This window comes from Grampus griseus (genome assembly GCF_964374135.1).
Source record: "Grampus griseus genome assembly, chromosome: 8".
In the NCBI taxonomy this organism is placed as follows: Eukaryota; Metazoa; Chordata; class Mammalia; order Artiodactyla; family Delphinidae; genus Grampus; species Grampus griseus.
The window spans coordinates 74899501-74914190 of record NC_139002.1 but is presented as its reverse complement, the minus strand read 5'-3'; the positions used below and the strand labels follow the sequence as shown (position 1 = coordinate 74914190).

The following is a 14690-nucleotide window of genomic DNA, read 5'->3' as shown; positions in this document are numbered from 1 at the left end:
AAAAGAAAAAAGTAAATTTTGGTTACTTTAAAAATTTAATGGTAAATCTTACGGGCTTATTTTTGTTTTATCGTCCCACCCTGCTCAAATTTGTGCGTGAAGCCATTCCAGACAAAAACTTAAAGTACTTTGTGCCGTATTATCAGCACTACACATTTCCAGCAATGGTCTGAATTCCATTCACGGTGAAAACAAGCTGGCTAGTTTAGCCCAGTGACAAGACAAATCATGCTTATGAAGGAAGACTTAGACTAAGATCTGAAATATCATAATTTGAAGGGGTTATTCTTCCCATTGCTATGAGTCCAATTTTCTAATAAAGACCAAAAGACAATTTCTTTTTGATACAGTTTTTCCTATATTAAATATTAATTTCTGTTGTAATCTTCCCACACACATACTAGTGTAGTATTTGATGAGGCTGACAATTCACAAACTGATCTAATGTCGATGTCATATATTCTTTGGAAGGGGTCCCTGTCTGTATGATGATGATAATTAATATCACCTAGCATGTACTGACTGTTTTCTATGTGCCAGGCACTGATCTAAGTATCAACAGTTGAAATGTATCAGTTTATGAATTGGCAACATTCATGGAGGGGGAGAGAGGTTAAGGAACCTAAGATTACACAGGAAGTAAGAGCTGCAGCCAAGGCCTGAACTGGCTCCAGAGCTCATGCTTCTCAACACTTAACTATGCTGCCTTGTGTGTGTCTTGTTTTGAAAAAGAACCAGCTGGTGAACTGAAAAGAAGCATGTGACCCACTTCTCCTTAAAATTTCCGTTATCTTAAAAATGATTCCTTTGTTAAGACTTGTTTTAAATGCTTCTGATTTTATAAAAGGCTTTAATATATTGAAATGTCACTTTATAATGCTAATGGTTGTTGTATACATTTAATTGAATGTTTTCTGTTCTGCGCTTCAAACTGAGTCAATAATTGTAAATGACACAATTGTATAGTGATATAAGTATATTAACAGTTACATGTTTAACTTTGCACATAAATCTAGTTTGAAAAAAGTATTAGTAAATAAGTACATATTTATCCCAATCTTTAAAAACTTTTATGAAACCTAGGGTAAATGCATTGAAACTAGATTTCCTGGGCAATACTAGAAAACTATATGACTCAAGAATATTTGCAAAGAGAGAAGAAGCTAAAAAATGAGAACAGAATTATGTGGCAATCAACTAAGCTGTCTTCAAATACAATTTGTCTGGTCTCGTTTCCATATTTTAGTCCCTTATGCTTGCTCTTTTAATGTATTATAGCCTGATATTCTAGCAAATACAATTAAAACTACTCCTCAGAAAGCAAATCTGCAATAAAATATGTAATACCTTGTACACAGTTACTAGTTTAATAAAACAGCATCCAAATAACTAATCAATTACCAGTATTTAAAATTTATAGTAAGAAACTTATTTAAAACAACAAAAGACTATCTCTGTTCCAAATTTAGGCCAATTTAAATGACTTTCAATACAGGCAAACTCAATGTAGGGGTTACATTTGGTTAAATCTCACTGACCAGACTTCCAAGAATGTGATTATGGCGGTGGATCACCAGGATCAGGCAGTGCCCTCCTTAGCTGCATCCTCAGATTCCTGCCATGCTTCTTCTCTCCTACTGAGGAGGCTCAGGAAAGGACCCATCATCCATGCGCTCACATAAAACCCTCCCTCCCCTCCCTCCCCACCCCTCCCCTACAACAAAAACTGCAAAGTAGTGCTTTTGTGGCCTTTTCACTGGAGACCATAAGTTTGAGTTGAATTATCCAATGTGAGGGTCACAATGAGAGACCGTGGATCTTTCTTATTCTTGTGCACTGTGATCTTTCCTTTCAAGGCTTCACCTATAGAAGAAAGGCAAAAAGTGTGTTTCAGAATTCAAGGAATACAGTGTAGCAGAAAAGTAAGAGTAGACCTAGTATTGCTCTTTTTTGGTGTGAAATGTTTCACTATTTTTTTTTAACTTAAAATTTTTTAGGGCAATTTTACGTTTAATTTTTGAACAAAACAGATCTAACTTACGCAGCACAAGTGTCAAATGCTTGTGAAAGAGTAAGCAAAACTACAGTGGTCACTGCAGGGTTGGGGGCTGTGTTATTGGACTCCTCAATATGAGCCCTTATGGTGTGTCCTGGGCATAAAAAAAAAGACATGGCCCCTGCCCTCAAAGAGTTCATGGTCAAGGGTGAAGAGAAATAGCTACATTAATAATTATACAACAGGTATGTGTCTAAAGTGTGCTGGAGGTGAGGATTGGGGATGGTCGGAAGGCAGTAAAAGGCAAAGCTTCACAAGAATTGATGGATGAATTATCTGAGGACTAAAGTCAAGGTTACCTTAACGAGTGTACATGGAGCAGCTTTTAAGGAAGAGAAAACACATATAGAGAGCCCTTGGTGAATGGCATTTTGGGGAAATGAAAATTACAGCTGCGAAAATTTACATGTGTATTTTATAGAGGCACATGACAAGGCTGTTGGCCTTTAAGGTACTCACACCGCAAACGTAAAACAGAGCTTACACAGGTAAAAGAATGAACACAAAAAATACAAGGCAAAGAATGATTCCCTAAAAACTTATCCTGTATGCTCCAAATTTTGTTTCACTCCAAAATGGAATTATATCTATGTGCTTTTCTGATTATAGATACTTCTCATTTAAGTTTTTTCATTTATTTACCAACAGCCATTTAAAAATAAAAACAAGATTGTTAAGTTGTAACTGATCACCACTCCTTGCTTTAATAAGAGTAAAATCACAGCAAATACTATCAGGTATAGCTTTGAAAATCTGGATGGATACAGTGAGGCTCCATATAAAATGATTGTGGAATCTATATAAAACTATCAAAATACTGAATCAATATCTTATTTTAAAAAACGCTGCAAATCAAATCCCCCACATTAAGGGCTAAAGAATCTGAATGCTTTTCAATATGATATTGAAATAACACAGTAAAACACAGCAGAACCACCTCATAGTTATACTTCAGAGTATAAAGATTCCATTACTGATACATTCTACACAGCCTGTAAAAAAGGCAAGGCTTATATAGTTTAATACAAAATTAAGGAATTAGAGTAATGGAAAAAAATAATGTGGCCCAAGATGCAGTCTATGTAACCTAATATAACAGTGATTTTACGTGTGGGTGTTATGTTCATACGTACATCTGGCTTTCTTTGGCTTCTGTATCTGACCTATTCCTCTATATTACTAAGAAAATGAAAAAAAAACTACATCACACGCCAAGCTCATCAATAGCCTGACAAAGATTACCTGTGAGGTAGTTCTACAAACTTTGTAGAAAGTTCAGGTTAATTATTAGACAATAATTGCTAATATTTATTTAACATTTATTTTGTGCTAGCCCTATTCTAAAGCCTTTATGTGATTTATCTCACTTAATGATTACAAAGTATCTCTGTGAGGTTAAGTACGTTTCCCTCACTTTACAGATGAGAAACAAGGTTCAGGAAGGCTAAGTAATTTGCCCAAGGTCATACCACCAGTTAGGGAAGAACCAGGATGTTAAGCAGGGCAGTTTTGATTCCAGAGCCCATGTTCTTCAACTACAGTCTAGTACCTCCCTATCTCTACCTGAAAATTGATTATTATAGTTTTAATACACTTTAATGGACATGAGACAGTCAAAATTTTACTATTCTATGACATTATTTGTAAAAACATTTAGCCACTTTATAAAAATTTTACTAATATTAAATTTTATATAATAATTTTTATTCTATAACTTTAATAAGCTATAAGACATGTTTTCTTGACCATTAAGACATTAACCTAGGGAAGAAGTCATAAGTATCTTCAACAAATCTAAGAGATTTTCCATTTTTGAATATATAGGCAATATTTTCTTGTTTCTATTTTTTACCAACATTTAAAAATTGTTATTTTATACCAACAGTCATATCCTGAACTTATCATTTACTGATACTAAAATTGGAAATGAGTAGCTGCTCTATGATAAACTGCTATTGGTTTTATAAGTATATGACAGAAAAGAGTAATTACCAACTTGGTTATTAGGTTTAAATTACTGTTACTGAATTATCAACACAAGTTAACAAGTGTTGAATTTTACAAATTAGTGGCTTGTTAATTCCTTCCTATTTATAAGCAATGTATCTTAGTGTAAATTACTTAATTTAGTTGCTTCTCTACAGTAGTTCCTATGTATGAAAAGACAGATAATGTATACTTGAGATAAAAATAATGAAATGATCTCCACAGACCCAACATCAGGCTGGAATCTTACACAAACCACTGAAACCCCGTATTATGTCCCTCCAATCACATCACTTCTCCAACCTCCAGTGGTAACCATGATTCTAATTTCTTGTTACCATTACCTATTCAAAATAGTTCCACTTCACAGAGATGTATCCTGTATTAATAGACTGCTATTTATTTGTTCTTCCATTAAATTATTTCTAGTTTTTTTTATTACAAATAACGCTGCTATGATTACTGTTATATATGTCTGTTGTGTCCATAAGACAATAGGTTCTCTAGGATGGAAACTGCAGGATTTTAGGACATACACATGCTCAAATTACCATATAATGATAAATGGGCCTTTACTAATAAACTTCATCTAGTCATAGAAAAAGTCTCTTATCTACATAAGAAGTGTAACTTTCTTTATTGAAAGAATATTTATCAAAATCTGAGAGCAAATATGATAAAAAGCAAACACAGCAGCATTTAGATTAAAGTGAGAACACAGCAAAAATACCACTATCACTACATTATTTAACATTATTCTTGAATGTTCTACACAATGCAATATGACATAAAACAGAAATTAAGAATACATATGTACTACTATTACGGGGGAAAAAAGAGATACAACTAATTTCAAATGTTATTTTCAGGGAAAGAGTTCCATATATCTTCATTGAGTTCTCTTGAGACTTTAACTAAATACTGATCTCTGTTTGTATATGGTAAAATTTCATGATTTTGAGCAAAGAACAACTCCTAGGGAGCAATTAGCCGAACAATTCCCAGAGCTCACACAGGCTGGGAGGTCTGAGTTCCAAGCAGCCAGAATAGAAGGAACCTGCTGAACACTTATGATGATTCACTAGAGACACCAGATTACGCTTTAGCATTACACCACCCAAAGAGTAAAGGCCACACCACTGCTCTCTAACAAAGCTTTAAAACATTTTTTGTAAAGATCAAGGTAATCTTTAAATAACTTAATTGCCTGCCAAAGCAAACTTCACATACTTTTTAAAAGAAAGGAACCAAAATCCAAACATTCAGCAAAATAATGCTTCCAGTGTTTGACATCCATTTTAAAATGGACAGATTTTTAAAGCGCTGCAAATTGAGGCCTATAAACAGGAAAAAAAAAGTTACAACAATAACAAAAACACATCAAGGCACATCTTAACTTCCTGAAAACCAGTGATGAAAAGAATAATCTGTAAAATATTCAGAGAAAAAAAGACATATTACATATAAGGGAAGATAGAAAAGAGTGATCTCAAAATTTTCATCAGCTGGACACATCTTTGAAGTGATGAAAGAAAACCTGTTAAAAATTCTATATCCAGCAAAAATCCTTAATAAATGAAAAATAAGAAAAAAATTCTTTTTTCAAAGAAACAAAAGCAAGAAATTCTTTTCCAGGAGGCCTGCACTACAAGAAATGTTAAAGGAAGTTCTTCAGACAGCAGGAAAATGACACCAAAAAGAAACCTGGATCTACACAAAGGAATACAGTGCTAGAAAATAGTAAGTATGTGGTAAATACGTTTTTTCCTTTTTAAAATTTATTTAATAGATAATTGTTTAAAGCAAAAATAGTAACACTGTATTGTGGGATTTAAAACATTTGGGGAAGTGAAATGTTTTTATAAAAATAGCACAAAGGGGCTTCCCTGGTGGCGCAGTGGTTGGGAGTCCGCCTGCCGATGCAGGGGACGCGGGTTCGTGTCCCGGTCCGGGAAGATCCCGCATGCCGCGGAGCAGCTGGGCCTGTGAGCTGTGGCCGCTGGGCCTGCGCGTCCGGAGCCTGTGCTCTGCAACGGGAGGGGCCACGGCAGTGGGAGGCCGGAGTACCGCAAAAAAAAAAAAAAAAAAAAAAAAAATAGCACAAAGGATCAGAGAGGGTAAACAGAAGAGTATTGTTTTAAGAGTCAAAACTACAAATGTAGTGGTATGACATCATTTGATGTTAGTCTGTGATAAGCTTCAGGTGCATGTTTGAAACTCTAGAGCAACCATTATAGAAACAAACCCAAGTGTATAGCTAATTAGTCAAGGGAGGAGATAAAATGAAATAATAAAATATAAAGTCACAGGTTAAAAGTAATAGTAAGGAGAGGGATAGTCTACATAAACATTAATCAAAAAGAGGCTGGAGGGCTTCCCTGGTGGCGCAGTGGTTGAGAGTCCGCCTGCCGATGCAGGGGACACGGGTTCGTAACCCGGTCTGGGAAGATCCACATGCCGCGGAGCAGCTGGACCCGTGAGCCATGGCCACTGAGCCTGCGCGTCCGGAGCCTGTGCTCCGCAACGGGAGAGGCCACAACAGTGAGAGGCCCGCGTATCACAAAAAAAAAGAGGCTGGAATGGCTATATTACTTTCACACAAAGTTGACTAAAGGAAAAAAAAATAACCAGAGATAAAGACATTTCGAATTGATAAGTTGTTCAATTCATAAATGAGACATCATAAACTTCTGTGTGCATATAATTACAGAGCTTCAAAATGCATGACGCAAACCTGACAGAACCATAAGAAGAAACAGACATATCCACAATCATCACTGCAAAGTTCGCCTCTCCTTTGTTGATAATAATAACAACTAGACAGAAAATCAGAAAGAATATGGAAGACCTGAACATTATTAACCAACCTGACCTGGCTGACATCTATAGAACCAAGATGGATCATATACTGGTTCATAAAACAAATCTTAATACATTTGAACATATAGACATCATACAGAATATGTTCTCTGACGAAAACTGAATGAAATAAAAAATCAGTAACAGAAAGATACTTGAAAAAGCCCAAAATATTTAGAAATTAAACAGACTTCTAAATATTCCATAAATCAAAATAAAAATCTAAAAGAAAATTAGACAGCATTTCGATTTGAATGATTATGAAACACAACATGTAAAAACAGGTGGCCGATAGCTAAAACAGTGCCTAGAGGAAAAACTGATAACTTGAAATGTTTATATTAGAAAACAAAGAAGACAGACCCAAAGGTCTTCGTTGGGGAATTCTATCAAATATTTAAGGAAAAGTAATACCAAATGTACAAAAAATAAAGGAGGGAATACTCCATAACTCATCTTTTGAGGGCAGCATTATCCTGATACTAAAATAACTTTTTTTGTTTTGAATTTTAGAATTTAATTTATTTTTTTATATAGCAGGTTCTTATTAGTTATCCATTTTATACATATTAGTGTAAAAGAAGATAAATTTATTAGAAGAAAACTACAGGTAAATATCACTTATGAAAAAAGATTCAAAAATCCTTTGAACATACACTAATATGTATAAAATAGATAACTAATAAGAACCTGCTGCATAAGAAATAAAAAAATACCCTGTGAACAAAAGAGAAAAATCATGATTGTCTCACGCAAATGTAGAAAAAGCATCTGACAAAATTAATTTCTTTTTTTGAGTAAAATTGTGACAAAATTAATTTCTAACAACTTTCAACAAGCTAGGAATAGAAGGAATCTTCTTCAACCCAATAAAGAAAATCTATGAGAAACTATAGATAACATCATTATTAATGGTGAAAAACTGAATGCTTTCTTCCTAAGACTGGGACTGAGGTAAGGATGCTCATTCTGACCACCTCTAATTAGTATTCTGTTGGATGTCCTAGTCACAGCATTAAGATGTGGGGGAAGAAAAAAATATACAGACTGGGGGAAAAAAAGTAAAACAGTCTTTATTTGCAGACTATATGGTCTTAACAAATAGAAAATCCTTAAGCAATATTCAAAAAAAATAAAGCTACTAGAACTGAAAGGATTAGCAATCTCAGGATATAAGATCAATACAAAAAATTAATTGCATTTTTACATGTGAGCAATGAAGAATTACAAATTGTAATAAAAAAACCACAATAGCATTTACAATAGCATTGAAAAAGCATGCAATACTTGAGATAAATATAACAACGTATATGTAACATTTAGTTACATCAAACTATGAAACACTGCTAAGGATGATCTAAGTAAATGGGGAGATACATTTTGCTTGTGGATGAGAGTACTGTTAAGAAGTCAGTTCTCCCCAGAGCAATCTATGGATTCAACACAATTCCTATCAAAATCCTAGTAGGATTTTTTTTTTGCCAGAAATTAATAAGTTGATTTTTAAATTTATATGGAATTTAAGGGATCTAGAATAGTGAAAACAATTTTGAAAAAGAATAAAGTAGGACTTATATCACCTTACAAAGAAGGTGTCTTACTGGCATAAGAAGAGACACAGATTAATGGAACAAATAAAGCTCAGAAATGGACTTACGCATATATGGTCAATTAATTTTTGACAAAAGAGCCAGGATAATTAAATGAGAAAAGCATAGTCTTTTCAAGAAATGATGATGAGACAACCTAATACACATTTGGGAAAAGATGAACTATTATTTTTAAAATCAACGTGAAATAGATTATAGGCCTAGATGTACTGACAAAATTATAAAAATTTTTAGAGGAACCATAAAGGAAAAACTTTGATGTTAAGATAGCAAAGATTTCTTAATTAGGACACAAAAGCACAGACTTCAAAAGACCTTAAGAAAATGAAAAGACAAACTAGGAATTGGAATAAAAATATTAGCACCACATACATCTGACAAAGAACTTGTATGCATATATATAAAGATCCTTATGACTCAATAAGATGACAACCCAATCAAAAATTGAGCAAAATATTTTAAAAGAAACCTCACCAAAAAAAGATGTACAAATGATCAATAAACATATGAGAAGATGCTCAACATCATTAGTCATAAGGCAAATGCAAATTAAAAACACAGCTGTCACTACATATACATGTAATAGAATGACTTAAAATGACTGCCCTTTTATATAAGTGTTGACAAAGATGTGGAGCAAATGAACCGTCAACAGTGGTAGGAATGTTGAATAAGCACAGTCACTGTGAAGAAGTATGCCAGTTTCCTATAAAGTTAAATATATATTTACCATAAGACTCAATAATCCCACTCCTAGGTATCTGCCCAGGAGAAATGAAAACATATGCCCACACAAAAACTTTTACATGTATGTCCATAGCTATTTTATCCATAATGGCGCCTAACTGAAAACGATCCAAAAGTCTAGCAGCAAGTGGATGCATATGTAAATTACAATAAGTCCGTACAAAGGAATACTACTTGGCAATAAAAAGAAACAAACTACTGATACACAGATGAATTTTCAAAATATGCTAAAAGCAAAGAAACTGGAGTATATTCTGTATAGTAACTTTGATATAAAATTCTGAAAGAATACTAATGCCTTAACTATTAGTAATACTAATACACAGTGATAGAGAGCAGATCAGTAGTTCTCCTGGTCTGGAAATTGAAGCTGGGGATGACCAACTCTAGTGGGGATGACTGCCTGCAGAGGGGATCAACAAGGAAACTTTTTAGAGTGATATAAATATTCTATGTCTTAACTAGGGTGGGGTATACATTTGTCAAAATTCATTAAACTGTACAATTAAAATGTGTGAATTTTTTTTTTTCTAAGAGACTGCAAGTTCTAGAAGGAGGACATTTTTTTGGGGGGCGCTGCGTTGGGTCTTCGTTGTCACATGGGCTTTCTTTAGTTGTGATGAGGGGGCTACTCTTCGTTGTGGTGCATGGGCTTCTCATTGAGGTGGCTTCTCTTGTTGCAGAGCACGGGCTCTAGGCACGCGGGCTTCAGTAGCTGTGGCTCACGGGCTCTCGAGCGCAGGCTCAGTAGTTGTGGCGCACAGGCTTAGTTGCTCCGCGGCATGTGGGATCTTCCCGGACCAGGGCTCGAACCTGTGTCCCCTGCATTGGCAGGCGGATTCTTAACCACTGCGCCACCAGGGAAGCCCTAAAATGTGTGAATTTTTACTGTATGTAGATATAAAATAAAGCTGTTTTTAAAATGTGGTGGCTTAGGAATAAATTCATAGATAAATAGAATATAGTAGAGAAACCAAAAGATCCATTATGGAGATTCAGTACATGGTAAACGGAGCATTTTAACTCACTGAGGAAAGGAGTCAAGAGAAATATGTAAATATAGTAATACAAAATTTTTTAGTATGGAACCAAAGTCAGAAACCAAAAGGAAAAGGTTGAAGATTCGTTTATACAAAAATGAAAAAATTCTATAAAGATGCTTTAAAGAAAAGCAAATTACAACGTTACTTTCACTGCTTAGAATAGCAAAGATTTTTTAAAAAAGTAAATTTTCACTCGATTCCTTAGGATGGATTATGAGAAGTGGAATACTTTTCAAAAAAAGGAATAAAGTGTGTTCCAGTTTTACACTCCTGCCATCTTCATCAATATTGAGCATTATTAGAAACCAAGCAACAACAGAAAAAGAATGAAAGAAAATGATAAAAACATCTTTGTTATTTAGATAAACAACAACCAGAATCTGCTTTGATTTGCAATTCAGTGATTATCAGTAGTGATGGGTATTATTAATATTTCAAATGTTTAACCACCATCTAAAAAGAAATCCTCTGAGCATTTACCTTTAGTGATTTTCTTGATGTATATGAGGTTTTGTTGCAAATATTTCTTTTTAGTGTATGTGCCCTAATGGCTGCTGCTCCTTAAGTTGCTTTAGACATGTTAAAAAAAATGTTAAGTTGGCTAGTTTGTAACTATCCTATTCAATCCTTAGCGTAGGGTCAAAATGGAAATGTTCCCTGGTGCCTATAAAGCAGGTTATCTAATTCTGCATTTCAACTTTAAAGAATATATTTAAGTGGTCTTTGTACCCCTTAATTTAAAATACAGCCCAACTCAAGATGAACTGGCAGTGGATAATTTTGTTAAATTTTCACAAAATAAAAAATTTTAAGCACCAATGTTAAATTAAAATACCTGAATAATTAAAAAGTTGTAACATTAAGGGACTTCCCTGGTGGCGCAGTGGTTGGGAATCCGCCTGCCAATGCAGGGGACACAGGTTCGATCCATGGTCCGGGAAGATCCCACATGCTGCGGAGCAACTAAGCCCGTGTGCCACAACTACTGAGCCTGCGCTCTAGAGCCCGCGAGCCACAACTACTGAAGCCCAAGTGCCTAGAGTCCGTGCTTCGCAACAAGAGAAGTCACCACAATGAGAAGCCCGTGCACCCCAACAAAGAGTAGCCCCTGCTCGCCGCAACTAGAGAAAGCCTGAGCACAGCAACGAAGACCCAACGCAGCCAAAAATAAATTAAAAAATTTATTTTTTTAAAAAAGTTATAACATTGTCTTATAAGCTGATGCTGTAATTTTCATGTCTTAAAATGAAATACCAGTAAAATAACTATTTCTGTAATAACCTTAATTTCAAAACGGGGGTGCAAACAGCACTTATTTATGTTAATTAAATAGCACGAAGGGTCACAGTAATAAATACATAGTTCACACTGCTGCACTCACTTCAATTGTTCAAGCCTGACTAAAGTACCAAGTCAGTGGCTATAATACCAGAATAGATCAGAGTAATTAATCAGTGTCAAATAGACATAAAATGACTGATGCTGTTAAGTGTGTATCCTGTGGTGAGAGCTGAATAGGACACTCTCTATGGAACTGTGCTATATCACTTTGTTTTTATCATCGGCAGACGGCTATTAGTATACCACAAAGCAGCGGTGCAGTTCAATCAAGAACAAAATTGATTTCATTTTAATTCTGTCCTAGTCGTTTTTTAAAATTAAGTTTCTTCCAGAGCAATAAAATTTCATTTCCCCACAAGGGGGATAAATAAAAAATCATTACTATCACTATTAAAGCTTAGAGTTAAAAAGTGAAAGAAAAAAAAAAAGAAATGGATTCTCCATCACATAAGACCTTACTAATAATAGAGAAAGAGAACTAAACAGCCTGATTTTAATAATATTTTTCAAAGTCAAATCACAAGAAAAAGATCTGAATTTTTAAAATAAATACTGCCACATAAGCTTTTACAATAAAATTGTACATTATTTTTAAAGGAAAACAAATAAAAAAAAATCCTGAATTTAAAGTAAGTGTTCTTTAAATCCTTTAAAAGTATTCATCCTGGAAGTCTGGTCTCTTAACTCCCACAATGCAGGAAGTTCTCAAATGTTGTAGAGTACTTCTTTTGGAACTATTGTTAGAACTAGGCTGTGAAAACAGCAACAACAACAAAAACCCAAAATGAAGCAAAAACAAATTAGGCTCATCATTTTATAGTTCCCTTGTGCTTTTGGCCAAATGTAAAATTCTTAGTCTGAGAAATTCCCTATTCACACTGTCTTTTCTTGCTTTCCAAAAATCCAGTCTACCCCCAACGGTAGATTTACCATTCCCAAAAAAAGATTTATCATTACTGAAGATATTAACACACACACACACACACACACACACACACACACGGAAGAATAACTGTACAGCTATGTATACAATATTTTATTTGTGAAAAAAATCTTGTCATATTACTTTCTGGACAGTAAAATAAGCGGTACATACACAGCAAATTGTCCTGATTAGACTTCTGGCTTTATTTAATTTTATCTAAAAATTTTACATGCCATAGAGTCAAAAACTACTTTTTAACTCAACAACAGAGAACTCTCTTTAGCCATGCCGAAACTTCTGAGAACATCAGAGCTGACAAAATGGGGCAACCAAATACAGGAGCTAGATAAATGCCCTTGGCGTGTGTCACCCACAGTGATGAGAGGAAATTAATTTCAATGACAACACATATTACTGTACTTATTCATTCGTTCAGCAGGATATTTCTAATATGCCAAATACTACATCAGATAAAAAAGAAGTGAGAGAGGCAAACAACTCATCTTCTATTAGAACCCTTTACCCTACACACTGGTATGTTCTAACACAGATGTATGCATGAATTGATCTGGAAGAACGAAGAACAGAGCAGTTAACCTTCTAAGGACAAAGAGGAAAGATTTACAGAAATAAGCTGGGTCATAAAGGGAAAAGTGGAATTCATCAAGTGAAAGAGGTAAAAACAGTTTCCTAGGTAGAAGAATACCTTAGATAAAAGCAAAGAAGAAAAGACAGGAAAGTTAGCTAAAAAATGAGCAGTAGAGCTGGAGCATATGATGGGCTTATGTGGGGCTGCGACAGGGTGGGGTTGGAAATGATGAAAAATGGTCAGACTGTAAAGGGCCAAGGTAAGGAATCTGGATTTTATCCTGGATATCCTGACGGTCCAGTGTGGGTTTTTAACAAATTAACTTTATTAAGGTGTAATTTATATACAATAAAACTGTAACATGTAAAATGTGCAGTTCAATGAGTGTTAGTAATATCTCACTCTCATAAACTTTTGCCTACCTCAAGTCTCAAGATTCTTTCTTATGTTAACGTCTAGAAGTTTTACAGTTTCAACTTTGATATTTAGGTCTATCATCCATTTAAAATTGGTTTTTATATATTTGGTGTCAGATAAAAACTGAGATTCACTCTTTTCCTTTATGAATATTCAGTCATTCTAACACCATTTTTTGAAAAGACTATCCTTTTCCCATTGAATTTACATTGGCCCTTTGGAAAAATTTGACTATAATTGACTATAAAAATTGACTATACAAAACTGAGACTCTGGATTTCCTATTGTTATATTAATCTATATATCTACTTTTTATATGCCAGTATTATACTGCCTGGGTTAATGTAATTTTTAAGTAAGTTTAGAATTCACATAGTATAATAATTCCAATATGGTTCTTATTGCATTTGGTATAAATTTTAGAATCAGCCTGTCAATTTCAACCTTGCTAAATTCACTTACTAGTTCTGTAGTTTTTTTGGGTAGATTTCTTAGAATTTTCTATGTATACATTATCTATAAATAACAACAGCTTTATTTCTTCCTTTCCAATGGCTTTTAATTCTTTTTCATTTCTTATTGCACTGGCTAAGACTTACAATATAGAAGTGTAGGAGGGGTGAGACTGGACATCCTTGCCTTATCTCAAACTTAGGGAGAAAGCATTTAGTCCTTCTCTATTCAGTATGATGCTAGCTACAGACTGTATGGATGCCTTTTGTCAGGTTGAGGAAATTCTCTTTTATTTCTAGTTTGCTGTACTTGTCATAAGTGAATATTGAATTCTGTCAAGTGTTTTTTCTGCATCCACTGATACGATCATGTGGCTTTTCTTCTTTAGACTGTTAGAATGGCAGACTGCATTACAAGATTTTAAAATATTGAATTAGCCTTGCATTCCTGGAATAAAACGCACTTGGTCATGGTGTGTTTTCTTCTTTTACATGTATGCTGGATTCAATTTGCTACTATTTTGTTGAGGATTTCTACATCTATATTCATGAGGGACACTGGTCTGCAGTTTAATTCTCTTGTACTACCTTTGTCTAATTTTTGGTATCAAGATAATACTGCCCTCATAAAATTAGCTCTCTTCTATTTTCTGGAAGAGACTATG

The 14690-nt window shown here is 34.3% G+C and overlaps 1 protein-coding gene across 2 annotated transcripts in view; it reads right to left on the bottom strand.

Annotated features, from left to right (window-relative positions):
- Positions 1-366: 366 nt before the first annotated feature.
- Positions 367-14690, bottom strand: part of PRMT3 (protein arginine methyltransferase 3) — a 138127-nt gene continuing 123803 nt past the window's right edge. For both annotated transcript variants that reach the window (XM_082660952.1, XM_082660953.1), the window contains one exon: positions 367-1863. In XM_082660952.1, coding sequence (XP_082517078.1) covers positions 1754-1863 — 110 coding nt within the window. In that variant the 3' untranslated portion in view covers positions 367-1753. The remainder of the gene's footprint in view (positions 1864-14690) is intronic.